The 20,802-nt window shown below is 45.7% G+C and overlaps 1 protein-coding gene across 1 annotated transcript; it reads left to right on the top strand.

Annotated features, from left to right (window-relative positions):
- Nucleotides 1-17,156: 17,156 nt before the first annotated feature.
- Nucleotides 17,157-18,985, top strand: phox2bb (paired like homeobox 2Bb). Its single transcript, XM_068740501.1, has 3 exons — nt 17,157-17,397; nt 18,030-18,217; nt 18,557-18,985. Exons 1-3 carry the CDS (start codon nt 17,157-17,159, stop codon nt 18,983-18,985), a joined length of 858 nt encoding a protein of 285 aa, XP_068596602.1.
- The last annotated feature ends 1,817 nt before the right edge of the window (nt 18,986-20,802 follow it).

The raw sequence follows: 20,802 nt of genomic DNA, 5'->3' as shown, positions 1-20,802 counted from the left end.
GCGGCAACGAAAGGCTATTAAAGCAACCAAAACAGAACAGCCAGGCACATTATTATATGATTAAATAATAATAATACGCACGGATATAGGTTCGAGGCTCAGCTGTGGATGCAACCACACAAACATACCAGAGGCTTTGAGACGCCGCATCTCGTTGACTTTAACCGAATTAAGCGACACCTCGAAGCAGCTCTCAAGAGGAATGGAATCAGAAAATTGCAAAGTAAATCTCTCCATTTCACGCAAACGCAATTATGAAATAACGACGCCTCTTAAAGCGTCTTCTCTAAATGGCCCTAATTTTAAATGCTAATTATCCAATATTGACATTTTGTCCCGCCTCAGGTCAGCGGGTCAACGATCAGAGATAAATGGGATTGGATGCAGATTATAGGACGGGGAGGGGGGGGGGGGGGGGGGGGGTCACTGTAATGTCGAGATCATTTGTGATATACTTTATATTTGTCAGGGTGGTTATTTTATTGTGTTATAAAACCAGTAACAGGCCATTTAGAGTCCCTGAAGTGTAGGATTGGTAAAATATCTAATCAATATATTCATATGAATGTATATTAAAGTATAAATAAGGAATCTGTATTTCCTTGTGACAGGTTTTTATAGGATTCCTCACCTTTCTCCGGCACGTTGTTGAGTTTCTGCTTGTCGGGCTTGAAGAATTGTTCAATCTCGGGCGTTTCCTGAGGTGAGGTCTGCGTCGGCTGCTAATAGAGATCTAATTGATGCTGGGCCGAGTCCCGTTTCCGTGCTCCCCCTCCCGTTATTGCGCCCTGGCGTCTGCTGTAAAATAGGTCTGTAATCAGATTGAGCCTATTCCTCCAGGAGCAGGTTGAGAGCTCGGGGCTGCAGAGAAAGAGATGAAGAGATGGGGTTAAAAAAAAAGAGTGAGAGAGGAAGAAAAGAAGAAGACAAAACTCAAGTTAAGGCTTGCAGAAATTCGACATACTGCTGAGGCCCGATGAGAGAGGAAATTGAACTCTAACATTGAAATTGTCATCTGTGTACTTTGGCTTTTCTTAAAATATAACTATATTACTCTCATATAAACTTCTATTGTGGTGTGAGTGAGTTTATTCTGACCTTGTAGGGTTTAATCTGTCAGAATATTCCTTTATTTCCTTGGGGATTTATAGTTTTGCTTCGCTGCCTGCCTGTGCCGGAGCCTTCATGTAGAATTCAGACTTACAGGATTAATATAGATCTTTCATATAAGAGGCTTTGTTATTGCTACCACAATTATTATTTTAACGTGGTTATGTGTGCTTTTATCACTCGGACTCTCACTTCCAGAGCTAATCAAATTCCGAGCAGGCCGGTCCTGGTTAATACCAGTGTGGTCATGCACCCCGAAGGTACAGAAGATGTCAATCAAATCAGACCTCAGACTGGCAGCAGCAGGACCAGAGTGATTCTCTCGCTTTTCTCCCCTCTGCCTCTCTCTCCATCTCCTATAGAGCTTCCTGGAAAGTTGTGATTGGCCGCTTGTCCGGGCAGTGATAGCAGCCCTGGAGCCGAGGATGATTGATGACGGTGAGGGCAAGGCCGAGCGCTGGCAGCATAAAGCCCTATAGACGCCTCAATAAAGAGCCTGGCTAGTGGAGAGCCATGGGGCCCGCTCAATAGGGCCCCTCCGCCTCCGAGGACCCACGGCTAGAAGAGTGCACGGAGACGTGGAGGAAGAGGAGGAGAAGGAGAGGTGCTCTGTTGTTGGGTAATCCGTTTAGCTATCGAGCCAGCACCCGTCTGAGGCTGGATAAGTGCGGCGACGGATATGTGCGGGGTGAAAATAGCAGGGGTTGGCTGGTGGAGTAGTGGTGGTGGGGGGGTGGGGGGGTGCATGGATGAAGGACGTGGAGAGAGAGATGATATCCCATCTCAGGATGCACAAGAGGGGAAAATTGAGATTAGCTTGACTTGAAAACGTAAAAAAAAAAAAAAGATGAACACGAGCCTGAAAAGTCGGGCCGAAGTGGCGCTGCAGCTCTGGTGGCCATCACTCAGCCCACAGATGCACAACGGTGGTGACCTTTGCTTCGGCAGATCAATGAGACCCTGCTAGGTTGGATTCCATCGGTGCTGCCGTCCTCGCCCCTGGCCCCCAGGATTCCTGTCGGAACCCAACAGCCGCTCTGAAAAGCACAATTAGGAAGCAATCTGCTCCTACCAAGCCAGCTTTCAGCAACTCCTGCGTGGCTACACGATGTCCTGCAGACCCTCCTGGCTGGAGATGGCAGGGTGAAGGCCTGGGATGAGCGGGAGAGGCGCCGGAGACGGATGGGATCAGGGATGAGAAGTCATCTAGAAGAGTTTAAGACCCTGCAAATGACGCACTTATGTTTTATTTTCTAGTACGGGGTTGAATCGGTAATAAAACAAGTTGAATCAAGGGTTCCAGAGGCTGTAAACGTTTCTACTGATGACATTTATAAGAGCTAAAATGAGCTGTAAAACATTTTGCCATTGTCTTAAGCTTGAATATACTTGGCACGTTTCTTTTTTTGATGTCTTTAATGGAAATAAAAGGACCAAACTTCTACAAACTAACTGCTCTTTGTTCTTCTGATTGTCACTTTTTCTTCTTCTACATATTAATCAAACCAAATATACCCAGCAGAATTTCAGATTCAGTTTTTGAGTTTGGGAAAATAATAATACTACATATCTCTATAAATGTGCTGCTGCTCAGACGCTGTGATGTATAAGATTGAGCATTGATTCACACTCAGAAAAAATTGCAACACAAATTTCCACTTGAATATAAACCTGCATTCTCGTCCGTGTGACACTGAGAAAAGCGATCCAACCAATCAATTATTCTATCTCTAAATACCCAAAACCCAACAAATGCACCAGCTAAACGTCTCCCAGAAGTCTTTGAAGCGTGAAATCTCTGCGAGTCCGCTCAGAAACCACAGGTAAATGAAAGCGTCAGTCAAAGGTGTCTTTATTGATTTGTGATTGGTGCTGGCGGTTTATTCGTGGGGTACCCATAACCGGATTCTGAATCACGTTCTAATTGCCTAATTGGACTGATTATTTAGCAATGGGAAACCATTCCACCTGTTCCTCCGCCGTACTTCTGGAAATATCAGCAGCCTAGTCGCCATGACACACAATTATCCTCTTATTCTTAATGTTATATTATATATATATATATATACTCCTTGGCCTACAATACCCATAATGCCGCTGGCATCTGTAGCCTCTCTGAGCCTGAGAAGAGAGGAGAAACAGGCTGCAAAGGTCAGATAAGGTCACGTCACCACCAAATCTGTTGCTAATAATCAACAGCGATCAATAACGTCCATCCCCGTCTCAACTGTTTCAGTTTAGTTCTACAACAGCGTTAAAAATCAACCCATAAAACACCTAAAATCCAGTTATCTCATTATACGACCCCAGACGTGGGTTAGAGTGGGTTTTCCAGGCCGGGCCGCTGCCCAGCGCTGAATTATTTCATCATGTTGTTGTGCATTGTTGGTGGGCAGAGGTTAACAAAAGGCCAAGACCGATCCAAGCCACCGGCGCTGGCCGCATGGGGGAAATGTTGGCAAGCGAGCCGGAGGATAATCACAGGCTAATCTGATTCCCAGCTCTGATAATGGAGGCCGGGCTAAATAAGAAAAATTCCAAGCAAATTTGTGCAAATGAAAAAGGATTCCTCCTGACATAATAGTCGGGTGCAAGGCGGCCTCTAATGAGCAATAATCTGTCTAAGAGCATCTCTCGCTCTCTTCCTCCCTGCTTTGGTTTCTCCCTCCGTCTTCTTTCTCATCCTGTCTCACCCTCCGCCTCCCTCTCCTCCTTCCCTCTCCCACTACTCCAGCTCTCATCGGCTTCTTTCCTTTCCTGGAGGAGGTGCAAGTCCCGGCGATGTGACACACACGTGGGAGGAGAGGAAGGCCGGGAAGCGAGGAACGATATTTGACCGAGGAAAATGTAGAACAAAGGAAAGAGCTTCTGTCAAAATTCTGCCTGCATGTGTAATAAGAATGATCATTCACATTTTTAAATATATTCATTATTTATCCCATCTGCAATTAAATTGGAAAATGATTTAAACCATTTCACATAATAAATTTTTATTCTTTTTTTTAGCGTGCTGTGTGTTTAATTGATGGTTTCACACAGCAGCAGTAATTTCTATATAAGCTGAGAGAATGATTTGACGAAATGAAGCCTGCAGCTTTACAGAGTGGAAAAACTTCAATGGACAGATCATTAGAATTATACTTGAGTTTAAATAAAGCTTCGACAAATAAACATTTACATCCAGGCTCTTTAATAAAGGCGGATGGCGTTGGACACTTTACTGTAACGTCTGTTATTATGATAGAGGATTCACAGATCAGCAGCACCTCCTCCACCTCCTCCTCCACCTCTCCTCTCCTCCCAGCCAGCAGCAGCACCTCCTCCACCTCCACCTCCTCCTCTCCTCTCCTCTCCTCTCCTCCCAGCCAGCAGCAGCTTGGCTCTGTGTTCCTGACAACTTCCATAAATTATTGGAGATTTTCATATTTCAAATTTCATCTGCATTCATGCGTGGCGTCCCGGGGCCCCCCGTCTGAGGCTAGCGTCGGGGTGTCGGGTGGTGCAGGCGGCGGCCCCCACAGTAGCGGTGCTGCCACCGGCTGCCCGGCTCCGTGGCCCCAGAGACCCCTGGCTAATTGAATTGCATCCCCTGATTAGATTATCCTTGCGGCAGCTTGCTGCCAATCTGAAGTATGGGTGCCTTCTATCCTACTTAACCCTTCTGCCCCCCACCCGCTGCTGCAGGCACACACACACACACACACACACAGCCGAGGCAGAGCGCCCAATATATTCAGGGCCATCAAAGTTGGCCAGTTTTGTTATTTTTCTTTTGCATTGTCTGGCCTTGTAAAAGCGGCCATCTTTCATCGCCTGGCCCCCGCCACCGCTGGTTCTCCACCAAACAGCCCGCCCTGGCGAACCCCCACTCATTAGTTTGTTTTTCTGTTTGTTCGGCTCTTTTTGCTTCCAACTTTGTGAATGATCGGCTGCACAGTGACAGCGTTAGACCAAGGGTGGACGTCACACTTTTGGTTGTCTCTAGATTAACACAACATATAAAATATAATTCTTTGTTTTTAGACTCATCAGGTCCCAAACAGCCCAAATAGCAAAGATAATTTAAAATTAATGTCATGCAAGAGAGAGAAAAGTATGATTTTATATGTATATCCTTCATAAAGGAAACAAGCAAATGTGAGGATTGTGAGTTTGGGACACACTGAGTCATTTTTGAAGTGTGCAACACAAAGCTTTAATTTCCTTTGCTGTGCTCCTACTTTTCCGCTTCCAGCATCCCTGTGACTGTACTTTACACATGTAATTATAGACGGATCTGGATGTAATTTTCAGGAAATGTTAGGAATGTTAGCAGGAACAGATGCTTAAACTTTGGTGAGGATCCAGAAGAGATGCTGGATTCTGGATCACTTTGAAATCTTCATTAACAGTGCAGTCAATGGAGCTTCAAAATTTGTTTCGCAGTATATCTGTTGATTATTGACCGATATTTATGGAATTTGACACTGTCATGTAGGGTGGGAATCTCTATCTTACCACCGAATTTCATCTGGATCTGATGCGGCTTGCAGATTTTATCAAGACTTTTCCAAAACTGGGGGAACCTGCATCGTTCCGGCCTCCTGAGCATTTAATATTAGAGAACAACCTTGTAAAACATGCAGTCAATTCATTCACTAAAAATCACAGTCATAAAGGGGTCCGATATGAACTATCATGAAAATTGTCTTCTGGCTCTGATCCAGAATGAGGTCAGGAAAAAAATATTACGTTTTAACATTAAAACCAATTTATGGATTCTAAAAACAGGTAAAAACACACATAAACTCTGTTCACGGTTGGTGTATAAAGATACCAAGAACAATCTAGAACATTTCGGTGCTGATCCAGATCACCACATGGACGGTTTAGATCCAGTTAGGAGGGGAACGAGCTGCTTGGTGGAGGTCTGTGCTCTCTTTTCCAAGTGCAGCCAAGTTCTAATCATTGCATTAAATAAATCTGTTTATTTGCGTGTGATCTATCTGCTAGAAATCCAACATCAGAACTGAACCCGTGACCCTGTGGTGACCTCTAACGCTGCCTCCCCCCCAACCCCGTCCGTCCGGGGGAGCCGGCACCAGAGGCCATGTCATCCACACGCGTTGCCAGGTCTCAGTTTTGGGCCGATGCATAACCCAGATGAATATAAGTGTTCACTGTGGAAAAGTCATGTTCTGATGTAATTATCATCTATTGCTTCCTGTAATCGTATCAGATCTCTTTGGAGCAATAATCTCATGGCGAACGTCTGGATCGGAGCCCTCCTCCCTGTTTATTGTTCTCCACTCTGGTAAAACACAATTGAATTGAGGACTCAACTATTAGATTTTTCGCTCTGTAGAATAAACTGAAATCGTATTTTTGCTGGAAATTATCAATACATCTCAGCGAGCAAAAGTAGACCCTAGGTATAGCGGGCGGAAGGGAGGATGACATGGATGAGAGACGAGGAAGAGTTGATAGGGAGACGTTCACCAACTGGAAAACGGGGTTTTCCTGCTACAGCTGATGAATCACATCAAAACTGCAAACCGCTGCACAGAAGATGCTTCATTGAGCGCTTGTTAAATGCAGTAAATTGAAATGTGGAACAGAATCAACAGTAAATAATCTAAATATGTTTTAAAGAATATATATTAGAGTTGCAGAACTGATTTCAGAAGCTTGTTTATCAGATCAAACGATCAAAACGCACTCGCATTGACTTCTGGACACAGTTTCCGGTTTTCTTTTGCCGCACCAAATTATTCTGACAACTTCAAAAATGGACCAAACCGGAGAAGCTTTGCAGAAAAGCCGCAGGTCTGCCGTGTTCATCTGGTCTGCTGAAATATTGATGACGCGCAGGCTTTGAAGAAAGCCAATACCTTTAATTCAATCATCCGGCTCAGACAGCAAACACGGACGGCTAAAACACATCCATCCTGAGATGTGGGTCTAAAAACGCGGCCGTGCAGCCGGGAGGTTGAGCGTTTGGCATTCAGGCTTTTCCGAATGGAAAATAACAGCAGAGATGGAGACAATTATCTATATCTGGGGATATGTTTTATATTGATGGAGGAAAAAAAACTTTTAATGATCTTAGAAAACTGAGGATTTCAAGAATCTGCTTAGGCGCTTAAAAGTACGAACAGTTTACAAACCGGGACAGTTCCCCTTAACATTTAAGGGCGGCAGAAATGATTCCTTTACTTCAAAACACAATCAATGAGTGTTCAATATCCTTATCACAATATTCAAATCCTGATTTGACCGATGGAGAAATGTGCTCACCTGTGTCAGGAGGAAGAGGATGAGGATGCTCAGGCATGTGCGGAGAGCTGGCCGCCTCCCCCATGAGTCGCCATCAATCCGGATCTCCCGAGTCACTTTTCATAATTATTGAATTACATTCCTGGCGACCCATTAAGCAGGACATTCTCTTCTTAACCACCTGCTCCTCCACCCTCCTCCTCCTCCTCCCCATTTTGCGCCATCAATCTTTCAGCGTTACCGGAGCCTCTAAAAGCTTTTTGACTGCTCTATAATGGGGAACAGCTCGGGGTCAGGGGGGGGGGGGGGGGTGCTCCAGGACTGTGTGCTCAGGAGCAGTGATGCCTCAGCATTCGGGTGGGGAGCGGGGCGAGGGGATGGATGGTGGCGGTGGCGTGACGGGGCAGCGGGGGTCACGCCGTGCAGCACGGTTGGGGTAGGTCACTGACCGGACCTTTGGCGGGGCAGGCGTGTTTGTGTGTGCGTGTGTGTGTGTGTGTGTGAGACCTGATCAGGTGTTTCATAGATAGAATAATATAAGCCGTTCAGGATATTTTATACTCAAACTCTGAAAAGGAGTTTAGAATCAACAGATTGCAGCGTAAATTGAGTTTAGTAAGAAAAATGCTTGATTCTGATTGGCTGGAAATGTCCATTAAAATCCTCAAAACATGACATTTTAAACTGCAAAATTAATTTATAGAACAATAAATACATTCTGAGTTGTTTACTCTCAGACAACACAAAAAAAATATGTTTATTAAATCATGTTTTATTTAAAAAAAAAGACCCATTTGGCTCCGCCCATACAGGAAATAGTTCCTCTGCAGCGACGGTTAACAAACAAAAACTCAGCTAATGCTAAACGTCTCGACGGTCATCACAGGAGCAGCAGGAACATTTTTGACATGCTTCTGAGAGTCCGGGAGATTCCACCCAAGTCAATGTTAAGTGAATCGTAAGGTTAGGTTTGTCCTTTACGCTGCCGGCTCATTGACCCGCCTGTCAATACACTGCAGGGGAAATCCATAAAGCCTGCAAAATGCTATCTCGACATCCGTTTGTGGCCGAGCGCGTTCACTCGTGCGAGTCCTTAAAGGTCTTAGAGTCCATTTCTAACCAAAGAAGAGCCTTCACGAGGAAACGCAGAATGAGAAACGGAGATTTTGGCAGCTTAGATTTGCAGTTTTAAAGCTGCGATAAAACAGTTTTGGCCACGAAGGTCCTTGAATGGCCTCACAGCACGCTGCTTGTTGCCTAACGCTCAGATCACAACAGGTATTATTCATCTCTGACGGCTGGCTGCTCGTCATAACACACACACACACACACACAAAGCATGCACGTAAAGAGGCTGCAATGAATGCATATTCTAACGGCTATAGGTGAAACGGTAAACGTGTGTGTGATGCATGAAAAAGTGACCTTGCACAGCACACTTTAGTGGATGCACCCCCCCCCCCCCACACACACAGAGAGAGCTTATGAGTAATGAACAACCTTAATAATAACACCTCCAACTTTTCCTCCTCTTCTCTCTGCTGGCTGTTTAAATTCACATCCCCCTTTAACATCACTTTAATCTGATTACCACCGGCCTAATGGTTCTCCTTCTGCTCCTCCCAGACGGTCTGCCCAGACCTTGGACACACACACACACACACACACTGCAGATGAGCTACATCTGCAAAGCGTATAGCCGAGGGAAAAGAGCTTAGAGAAAGAGAAAGAGAGAGAAGTTGGTGCACGGTGCTTATATGCATGGCTGAGTGTTTTTTTTTGGGGGGGGGGGGGGGGGGGGGGGTCTGCAGCCAACTCCTCTCCACAGCCCTCCCCTCACTCTTCCTTTCTCTTCCCTGCAACCCAACCTCCCCCCCCCTTGGGTAGATCTATAGGGAGGGAAGGCAGAGACAGGTGCATTTCTCCACAAATCGAGTTAGCCGGGACATGCCACATCCAATTGGACCAAATTGATGTGAGAGTTTGTGATGTCTGCCGTGGGTATTACAGCAAAGGTCAGTGTGCCGAGACAATGACATCAATCTGGTCCACGTGGCCGAGCGCTCGGGCCCCCCATCAGCCTCACGATTCAGATGCAAACCTGCAAACGCAGCCATGGGGAAGGAGAGGGTCGCAAGCTGGTGGGCATTTTGTGATGGCTTTTGAATAGAAGCTAAACGAGACCGGGACACGCCCTCGTCGTTGTCATTGTGGGGGTGGCACGCCGACGATGGGCAATAAAGACTATGCCGATGCTGACGCTTTCCTCACCGGGTCAACGTTGGGTTTGCAGAGTCTCCAACAGGAAGCATCACAACCGTGTTTTCATGCAGAGAATAACTTACACGTCCAGCTTAAACTCTTTCACATCCCAACGACAGAGCAGGAGACGGAGGATCCAGGCATGGAGCTAAAGCTAGGAGGCGATGAACTCAGTGTAGCATAAAGACTGGGGCGGCGGAGGAACAGGTAGCTTAGCTCCAAAGCTAATTTGGCATCACTCCCTCTGTTGTGTTGCATCCATTAAGAGGTTCAGTTAACGTCCGCGTCACGTTTCCCAGATGTTGGGATGTCGTTACATGCGGACCGCCCGCCTGTAACGAACACATCGCTAATCGATCTCTTGCCCAACGTGCGAGTGGTCGTGGTTTCGGGCTACTTTGCCTCTCCTCTCAGGAAATCCAATAGAAACTTCATCTTCCTGTCGCTTCTGTCAAGGCAGGCAAAGCCAGATTTCAGGGCTATGGCTTTCATCCCACCTCCATTCAGAAAGCCATTTGCTGTGATCACATTAGCTTTATTGCTCCTCTTACGGTTCTCTCTGTCTTCTCGCTGCTGCTCCATCAGCCCTGGGCTATTGGTTTTCATTCTGTGGCTTCAATCTGGACCCGGACCCAGGCTGGACTAGCTCAGTTTACACCGACGTTAAATCATATCGAAGCTACAAGAGCAGGCGAGTTGGGATCCGTAAAGTCTATAAAGGTAAATAACAGTAATTAGCGGTTTGGTTTGGAGTCATTTCCACTCTAATACCAAAATAGATCAAAGGCATCTGAACTTTAATCGACATTTCGTGATTTTTTTTTCCAGTGTTTTATTTCGCGATCAATGGAAATGCTGCGAAGTCGTGCCATGAACTTCTGTTCAGTCATGTAACAGAGAAAGCATCCCGGCGGACGGACACGGAGTCTTCCTCCGCCTTCCTCAACGAGCTTATGCAGGAACCTGCGGCATCCTTGATGAAGGTTCACCCCTCCAACCCCCCCCCTCAGTGGAATCCCAGACCAGATATTTGTCTGAGAAGCAATTTACTGTCATTTGCTGGAGCGCGTTGGCCTGATGCATAAACATCGGCCCTAATATGCCAATTCATCATCAGGCAGCTGGAGGATTCTGGGCGTGTTCTGATCGAATTTGCACCCGGCGATGATGAGGGGCATGTTGCTTTTGATGTAGAAAAGTGCAGATCCAGCTATTTGTCACGTCAAGCATCAACAGAGGAGGCAGAGGGGCGGGGATACGCAGCGTAGAGCCAAAGACGATAGAAGCTGCAGTCACCTCCAGTGAAAGTAACGCTGCCTTTGATCTTCCACGTTGCCTCAGAGATGCGACGTTGGTCTCAATAAAACAGGAAGTGTGTCATCTCTCTCTACACGCCATGAACTTCACGAACACAAATGCTCCGAAAGCTTTATAAAACACTCTATTTGCGCGCCACCCAGTTCAGCATCCACATATTGATTCCGTGCAGCCAGGAGAGCGAATCTATCTCCTGCAGCTCTGTGGCGCAGCGATCAGAGAGAGGCCTTCTGGGAACAGGAAGTGAATCAGGGCACGCAGCGGACAGAACGACGCTGATGGCTCCCATCTGGCCGTTCTTTAAGGATTCCATCAAATCAGATTAGGCTTGATTGATCAACAGGAACCCAGTGGACGGTGGTCATGGCAACATAAATCACACACTGACACCGATGCAGGAAGAGCAGCAGCGGTGGAAAAAGTGAGTTCTAAACTCAAGGAGGGCGACTTTATTCAGTTCTGAGGTTAATGAGAGGAGAGATGATGATATCGGGAAATTAAAACCATAATAAATAAACATAAATATAACTGAGGTTAAATTAATGATGTAAAAATACTGACTGATTCAAATTTTGTTTAAAGCATCAAAATACAAACAAGAAAACGGTTTTAATGATTATAAAACTGATAAATGTTAACTCTTGATTTAGTTGCTATAGTTACCTGCATGGAGAGAGTGCAGACCTAACTCATAACAGAAACATAAGAAAACGAATCATTAAAGTGGTCATGTTTGATCTGACGTCATCGCCCTCGTCACAGATCAAAGAGCAGCTGAATGTTCGATGTTTGACTATTGATTGATTGCGTCTGACGCCCCGGGTTGATTGCGTGGCGCGGCGCGTCGTGTTATTATACTATATGGAAATAACAAATCACGTGACCTGCCCGATGGCGCGTGCAGATGGTGGCTGGGGGGCAAAATCAAAAGTCTAATGTACGAGTGAGGTCACGTGGTTAGTCATAACATCAAAAGAATATGAGATGAGAAGGGGGGCGGGGGGCGAGACAAATTAGCATCTTTAGAAATTGATAGCAGGTGTTTACATGTGGGATATTTTACATATTATAACGTGGAAGTTGGGGGGGGGGGGGGGGGTAATAAACATTACAAAGCGATGTATAATAATCAATATCATTCACAATGACCTTGACGCTTTATGATGGATTGGGAGACGTGGCCTACTGTAATTGCTCCCCCCCCTCCCCCCGATCTCTCCTCCCTCCTTCCGACATTAAAACGCGCTCCATCATTCTCGACGCGCCGCCTTGTCGCCTGCCGCTCAGATGACCATTAATCGCTTAATTCCAGCAAACCTCCGCGCGCACAAAAGCGCGCTGTCCGCCGCGTAATGCATGTGTGATTAAGCTTCTGGGCCGACCACACGGCATTATTAGCCAGCAGGTCCTTGTATAGAGGGCCAAATGCCTTCAGGGGGCCCGGGGGTGGAGAACGGGGGGGGGGGGGGGGGGGAGTTAATGACACTGACCCTCACTTCCCCAACAGCTATTCAATTCAACAATAATAACGGGTCACACCGTTGATTTATGAGGCTAGGGCTAATAATTGTCAATTGGGGGGGGGGGGGGGGGGGGGGGCTGTAATGCCAGTAGACTATATGCTAAAATAAAATATGCCTTGACCCCTGAAAAGCAGGAGGCTAATAAAGAAAAAAAAATTGACAGATGATTTTTCGGATACCCCGATAGCCCCCCCCCCCCCCCACCCCCCCGCTGCACCGTTCGGCGGTGTAAAACATTCAGAGAGAGGCAAACTCCGGCCCGTCCGTCCGCACGGCCGCAATAAATGAATAACAGCCCAACGATGTGTCGCGGAGAGGCCGGATTCAATTACGAAGTTTATCTACAGGGGGGGGGGGGGGGGGTCTCATGAAGGCCATTGACCGACGTTAAACGGCGCGGGATGAAACGATGACAAGAGCTCCGATAAGAATTTAATTCCATCTCATTTCAGACCATTTTATGAATCAAATTCTTGAACACTGGGAAGAGATTTAATGATCACATCTTTGCGAAATCGTGTTTCAGAAGCGGTCGATGGCATTTCTCTGCGTTAATGTCGACTTAGAGCTCGGAGTCATTCCGTAATTGATTCCTTGCCTGGCTCTCGCCCGTGCCAAGGCCGCGTTTGAGGGTAATATGTTTCCTAATCTTATCCTCCGGAATAAGATTTTTATGTTAATCCGCGGGCTGGTCTCTTTGGTCGCAGATAAAGGCTCGGAGGGTCCGGGGAGGGCAAGCGGGGACGAGCCGCGAGCACGAGCCGCGGGGCTGCAGCATCTGGATGACCCAGATGTGTTAGTGAGGGATGAGACCAACACATCTGGGTGTGTAGAAATCTGTAAATAAAAATATTGGCATCTATATCATTGCGCGACACTTAACAGATGTCGTTAGATTTGAGTGTAAAAATGTATTAAAATGCACCAAGTCTTTATTTTATGGGTAAAATGAGATTAAGCAGGATTAGCCTATAAATCTAACAACAACAACGCGATCAAACGGAGGAACTCTTTTGTTCTGCATGTTCTTCTTTCCAGCTTCTAATTGAATTCCGCATCTTCTCCAGATGTCACTTTCCATCTGCGCGCATGGAAACGCGATGCGCATTTGACGCACGCCGGGCTGCATGGAACACCTTTATACTCGTCTTGTGCTGTTTTCTCACGTCTTAGATCACCTGCACGGCAGCTTAGAGAGACAATAATATTTGAAATGACCTGAAGCTTCTCCGCGTAAAGCAGAATTACATTTCCATTCTCCTCGTGGAGACTTTCTTTCAGGTATACTTTCAGATCGATTTGGTCCCTCGCCTTCAACCATCCTGTCAAATTGAGACATCAGATTAAATTGCCACTAGAGCACCCCCAAAATGTTTTTTTTTTAATCTGTCCTCGAGCCCCCCGCCCCCGCCCCTGCAACTCGAGGCCTTATTAATAACCGTTTTGATGATTTCCTCGGGCGGAGGAGTGAGACGTTGTAGGTGAAATGTGACAGCGGGACCCTCCCATCGCTCTTTCTCTTTATCATCCTCTGTGTCTTTGCCTTTTCGGGGGGGAGTGGATCCATCCAATCCATCCAGAGACAATGGCATTTTGTTCCTCTTTTTGTCCCTCCTGTCGACCCGCATTCCTATATTGCTGAGCAACGATAGTGCGCACTAAATGGAGAGGAGTTGCTCCCGTATCCCGGCTTTTGTCTGGCACTTGCCAGGGGAATTTAGAGGTCCCGCACGCATCGCATTTTCCTGATTTATTTAAGTGAAGGCATAAGGTTGGAGCCTTTTATTTGCCACATAATTACGAATTAACCACAGCTTTACTTGAATTAAATGCTCATTGTGGTACTGTAAATCACTGTTTGCACGCAGCGCTAAATGCAAAGAGGAACCTGCAGCCAGGCCCGTTGCGCAAGAGTAGAACTATTTAACATAAAACATCTCTCAAATGATGAGGGGGAAAAACAAAGCATTTTAATGACTTTAAACCGAATCCCGCATCTCGGATTTAATATCAAAATATCAAACTGCGGCTCCTCAGGCCACCCGAACGGCTGACAGAATTAAAAGATGTTGAAAATATAAAAGAGGAGGCGTTTCAATAGCTGGTGGGATATAGTGGAGGCACTATAGACCGCGAGAATAAAGAGCGGCTTCAGTGAAAGAAAGCGATGGCTAAAAGCTATAATTGCGTTTGCCTGGGCGAAATATCAGAAAAGACTTCTCGTTCCTTTGAGCGTTATTAGATTAATGCCCAGAGAAGGTTTCTTTTCGAGCTGCCAGACGCGTGGAGGGAGGACGGTGAACCATTTGGCTCTTTGGTTTCAATAATCAAATTAACCATTTGGTACAACTTTTTTTGGGGGGGGGGGTCCCAGCTCGTGTGAGGGAAAAGGGGAAAATCAAAAAAAGAAAACATTTACATAATAGAAAGCGGGTTGTGTCAAGAAAGAATGAACTTTTCTTTGCTTTCGTTCTTTTTGCTGCTCGTTGATCTCTGAAAAGACAATGTACACACGAAAGAATAGGGACAAACACAGAAACACACTGCAGCGCGTCAGCGATTGTTGAGAAAAATAATTGATGGCAGAAAAAAAAAAAACAGAGGGCACGCAACTTGCGCCCTAAAATCCACATGGGACAAATGTTCAATTTAAAACGGCGTTTGGTGGCATATTATAACATTTAAAATCAAGTTTGACGTTTACGCAGCAATTTATTTAAAAATCTGCGCCCACGTCGATAAAAAAGTAAATTTGTTCTATCGGTTTCCTGAAAATCTCCTTAAACGAACACAAACAGAAATTTGACCTATATCTTTAAATGTTTTCTTTTTTCTTATCTCCTTCAATTCTGCTGAAAAATAAGACTGAATGAAAAGAAAATAGTCAGAGGCAAAATCGATAATAATTTTATAATAATATTGAATAGGTTGTTGCATTCAGTGTCTAAATTCATGCTGCAGTCACGTGTCATAAAACTGGTGAAATAAAGCATCACAGATGCCGCTATAGTCCCGATAACATTATTATAGCAATATCAGATAGTGATTTATCAATGAGGCCTCTCACGGATCAATTCGTTCGTTTCTCTGTGACGTTTAATTTTCGCGCATTAATAATTTGGGAAAAGAAAACACGGGCGTCAAACGAGGACTTGAACTCGTCCCAAAGGGGCAGGAAAAAAAAAAAAGAACCACGTCGAGCGTGTGTACGCGCCGCACAAAACGGCTCACCTTATTACGCGAAACCGAATTAACCACTCAGCCAATATTGTGAGCCTAAGAGGTCCGAGGACTGCCGCGCCAGTTCGTTACTTTCATTAGAAAGATGTTATTTGGCGAATAAGCGGAATAATGAAAGTAATAAAGAGAATTACAAACTCATTTGAATCATAAAACACACCCGGAAGTTTAGCAGCAGAGCAGGGGAAAGATGGGCCAGAAATGTCCTGGTTATTTGGCAGAAGGGGCATTATTAAATCATTGCGGGTGCGTAAATGATTGCGCTGCGTAAAATTCGCTTACTGAATTAAAGTCTAAATTACTAATTAGAAAATGTCCTAACCCGTGTAATTTGCAGACGTAAATAAAAAATCAAAATCGAATGGAAGGGCGTGTTCGGAACAGCCCTGTTATTGCGGATGTGATTGTGTGTGTGTGTGTGTGTGTTACAGTGCACGGGGGTATAAACATCACCAGACTCTCATAGTGTTTTTCCTCATAAATTCAAAGGTGAGAATCTTTCACTGGGTTGAGATGAGCTCCAGTTCTGCAAGCCGTCTCCTGAAACAGAGCAGAATTAACGCCTCTTACATTGTGCGTAAAACCAGATGGGATGACCAGGTGCAGCTGCAGCAACAATAGTAGGATTACATTCTTAAAATATAAAACGTAAAGATGGAAAATGTAGCTGATAAATATATAAATATATGTATTTTCTGCTTCGGTGCGCGCGCGGGAGAGAAAAGAGTCGGAGCCGAAGAAGAAAGAAGCGGCAGAGGGGGAATACTGTGAAATCCAGCCCAAGGTATACGGCCGCGTAAAAGGCTTAAAAGCTTGGAGAAAATTGGATCAGGGAGAATCGTCACCCAACTTTCATTATTTCCAAGTGGTGTGATTGAATTAAAGGGCAAGATGGTGGTTGGAGAGGAGCGGGGCGCGGGTGGGTAAGAGGGGTGGAGGGGGTGCGTAATGGCGTGGTATTAAATTCTAATTAGAGATGCAGGGGATCAATGATAGGGAGGTTGGACAGCCCCCCCCCCCCCAGTGCCAGCCCAATAGACTGATGAGTTATTGTCATGTAAAAAAGCGCCAGCAATAAGAGCAAACGCTTTGCTATTGTCCAAGCGGAAAGAGCCAAGTTTATTATGAGGACTCTATGCTCTAGAGACCTCGGGCAAGGCGGCTCTTAGGGGGCTTTTCATAAAACAGGGCTAGGCTGCTATAAAGGAGGCCAGTTTTGGAGCAGGCGCTGAGCAGTGCGCATCTACCCACCGTCCAGCCTCCTTCCAACCAGTTCAAACCAAAGTCCTCCCCCCCCCGCCCCAGCTCAGACCGCGCGTCCTCCTCGTTTTTATTTTTTTTTATACTTTCTATTCCTATTTTTTTGGGGGGAGTGGGGGGGTTTGTTTTCGGTTGACATTTCTGTTTTCTCGGGAAGTGCAGCTTTCTAATTCCACCGAGCCTTCTCAAATGTATAAAATGGAGTATTCTTACCTAAATTCCTCCGCCTACGAGTCGTGTATGGCCGGGATGGACACGTCGAGCCTGGCATCGGCCTACGCGGACTTCAGCTCGTGCAGCCAAGCCAGTGGGTTCCAGTACAATCCCATCAGGACCACGTTCGGGGCCACCTCCGGCTGTCCGTCCCTGACGCCGGGCTCCTGCAGCCTGGGGACCCTGCGCGACCACCAGAGCAGCCCGTACGCCGCAGGTAAAGCATGCAGCAGCTCCGGAGCTCCAACCCCGCGTATTATAGGGCGTCTTGATTGCATTTGAAAATGGAAATGTGTTTAGTATTTACCAAACGAAATTTGCTTACACAAATGAAAGAATTTATCACGTTAGAAGCGATTGCAGGCAAGCCGGTAATTCGGTTAGCGGGTTATACTATCCCAGTCACACCCAAAACCGCCAACAGAATTATCTTAAGCTGCCAAAATGATCGGCGTAATTTATTTACTTTGCGATGAGACATAAAGCTTGGAAAAATAATTAGATAAGCGAAAAGCAAAGCTCATTATTGGCACAGAATTGGAGTTCCAGTCGGAACCGGCGGGGCGGATGGAAACATTATGACAAGTTTCCAAACCTGAGCCTCAATGACGAGCAACAATTAGTTTAAAGTTACAATTAACCGCATCAGGCCAGAGACGTTATCAATTCACAGATAACCAAATGCGTAATACGATCGGAAGCTTTGGGGCCACCGCGCGTAACCTGATTTTACACTAAATATCGAATTTGACTTTGCTTTTATTTGACTTCATGGCTCATATCTTGCGCTGCGCCGCACCGGTGAGAACGCGTGCGCGTCTGACGGTGGCGTTTTTATTTCATTTACAGTTCCTTACAAACTCTTCACGGATCACGGAGGACTGAACGAGAAGAGGAAGCAGCGGCGCATCCGGACCACGTTCACCAGCGCGCAGCTGAAGGAGCTGGAGCGGGTCTTTGCTGAAACGCACTACCCGGACATTTACACCAGGGAGGAGCTGGCACTCAAAATCGATCTGACTGAAGCCAGAGTGCAGGTATACGCAGCCGCCGGATATCTCCGACAGACGCTCACTGCCATTACGCACGATAGCGCACAAATTACGCACGGGGGGGATTTACCACGCAAATCATTTAGATATATTTAATATGTCAACAGATTTCGATGAAATTAAAGTTGTTTTGCATGATGACATATTGGTCTCCACACGCATTCATGCATGCGCGAAATAACGGGGTGGTGCTTATGGACTCGTTTACGCATTTAAAACACATTTGTAAGTTGATTCGTATAATTGAAACGGAAATTTTAGATAGATTTAATTTGGATCAATAATTCATGCTGATGTCTTTTTTTTTTTTTTTTTTTACTGCAGGTGTGGTTCCAAAACCGACGCGCCAAGTTTCGTAAGCAGGAGCGGGCAGCCGCGGCGGCCGCAGCCGCAGCCAAGTCCAACTCGGGAAAGAAATCCGACCCGAGAGACGAAGACAGCAAAGACACCAAGGCAACCGACCCCGACAGCACCGGAGGACCGGGCCCGAATCCTCTGCCCACCTCCAACTGCGGCGGACCGAGTCCCACCGGCGGCCAGGTCAACACCACCGGCAACGGACAGCTGGACCAAGTGAAAACAACTGTGTCCACCGGCATGGGAGTGACAGCGCCGAGCCAAGGCTGGGCCACCGCCCCGGGCACCATCACCTCTATCCCGGACTCGTTGGGCGGGCCATTCGCCAGCGTCCTGTCGTCTTTGCAAAGACAGAACGGAGTCAAAGCCACGTTAGTAAAGACCAGCATGTTCTAATGAAGCGAGGACAAGAAGCAGAGGGGGGGGGACGCCCCCCCCCTCCCTCCCAATTACCCGAGACAGACAATAAAAGATGACGGCTCTGTAATTTTACTTTTTATGCCTTGCGCCTTTCCGTGTGGTCAGTGGACACTGCAGCTGTAAAAGAATCCACGCAGAGAAGTCGAACCGTTTTATGTTAACTACCGTTTCTTCTTAAGACAAGTGCAAGCCGGGCTGAAAGGTTTCCGGTCACATGACAGGACTGACAGCTTCAGAAAAGGTAAAAAAACAAATCAAAGCTACAAACCGCACTGGAAACGCGTTGCGCCATCAGAGCGCAAAGGAAGCCGCGTCACATGTCAGAGTTCAACAGCCGCTTTGTTGCTTTGAGACGTTCAAGCACCGCCGACTGAGGACGCGCCCTCGCAAACCCACACGCAGCTGAGTATTCGTCCCCCCCGGGGAGGGGGGGGGGGGGGGGGGGGGGGGGGCTGAGAGTTTAGTTTCTTTAAATTATCGATATAACACGCGATTATCTCCTCTAGAAAAAAGGCACAAACTACTGCAATGTTCACATCCGACAGGAAATCTGTGTTTTGTGTGTTTTTGTGGCTCAACTTGTATAGTGTTAATGCGTGTTATTGTCTCCTATAGTTGATCCATAGGCCATACTCCCCTCGTAGATCGATCATACAAGTCTTTCGATGTTTTACAAAAAAGATTTCCTCGGAAGAATTTATTTGGGGTAGAACAGGGAATGGACGCAAACACTGTATTTATTTCTATATTATTTGCATGTCGTCTCTTCGTCTAATTTTGTTGCCCCCTCTTGATTTCTCTTCCATTTTGTGAGCATTATGTGACATGTTTTGTTCAGGAACTCAAAGTTATTTATATGTAGGTAATGAATGCTTATATTTAAGAAGGAAATATTTCTACATGTGCACATAGTTTTCCAAGTGTACCATTGAAATGGTTGTTGATGATAAAAAAAAACAAAAACAAAATAATAGTACAAGTTGGTTTGTCATCTTTTCTTTGGGTAGGAGGAGGAATTATTCATGTCGATGATCGATAATGGATTTTTGGGCCTTCAGATAGAAACTATGGGGGAGATTGTGGATTTCAGCACCGCGGACAGCGACGCAGCGTTTAAAGGAAACGGAAAGGAAAATAAATGATGACGTCATAGAGAAAAGATGAAAGAGAAATGCGAGGTTGAAACAGGAGAGTAAGATAGTCAGAGTTAGTATTTATTTTTTAAGACATCGATGACATCGATGACGTCAGATGACTAAACACGGACAGGTGAGGTTCTGTTTTAATTCAACGCATGGCGCATTTTTAACAGTTAATTTTCTCACATACGTCACGGATATAAAATCAAAATTCACGAAATGATTTAAAATTGAAAGTGTGGAAACAGAATCTTTTTGGAGACTGAACGCCGAAACGCCTCAATTCGGTAAAATTCCAATTAACGAGATGAACGTGAACGCAACACCAGCCGGACGCAGACCGCTCCTAAATGGATGGGTCACATAATCCTGACCGCGACGCTGGAACCTCTGGCAGAATTTCAGACCCCGGATTTTATTAAACCTTATTTTTAAGGTGTGTCTTCAATTTTAATAAACCAATTTTCTTTGTTAAATGCATCATTTAATTTTGCTAGGACTGTTCAAATCCTTAAATAAGTCATACAATAAAATAGATAAAACAGTTTTCTGGTTCTTCTTATAATTAACACTACCATTGATTTACAGCCTTTATTATTTTATTTATAAATCTATTAATTAATTTATTAATTCTGTGCAGAAAAAAAAGACAGA

Source organism: Brachionichthys hirsutus, chromosome 6 (assembly GCF_040956055.1).
Source record: "Brachionichthys hirsutus isolate HB-005 chromosome 6, CSIRO-AGI_Bhir_v1, whole genome shotgun sequence".
Classification (NCBI taxonomy): domain Eukaryota; kingdom Metazoa; phylum Chordata; class Actinopteri; order Lophiiformes; family Brachionichthyidae; genus Brachionichthys; species Brachionichthys hirsutus.
The sequence above is the reverse complement of the archived record's forward strand: the minus strand, read 5'-3'. Positions and strand labels throughout refer to the sequence as shown.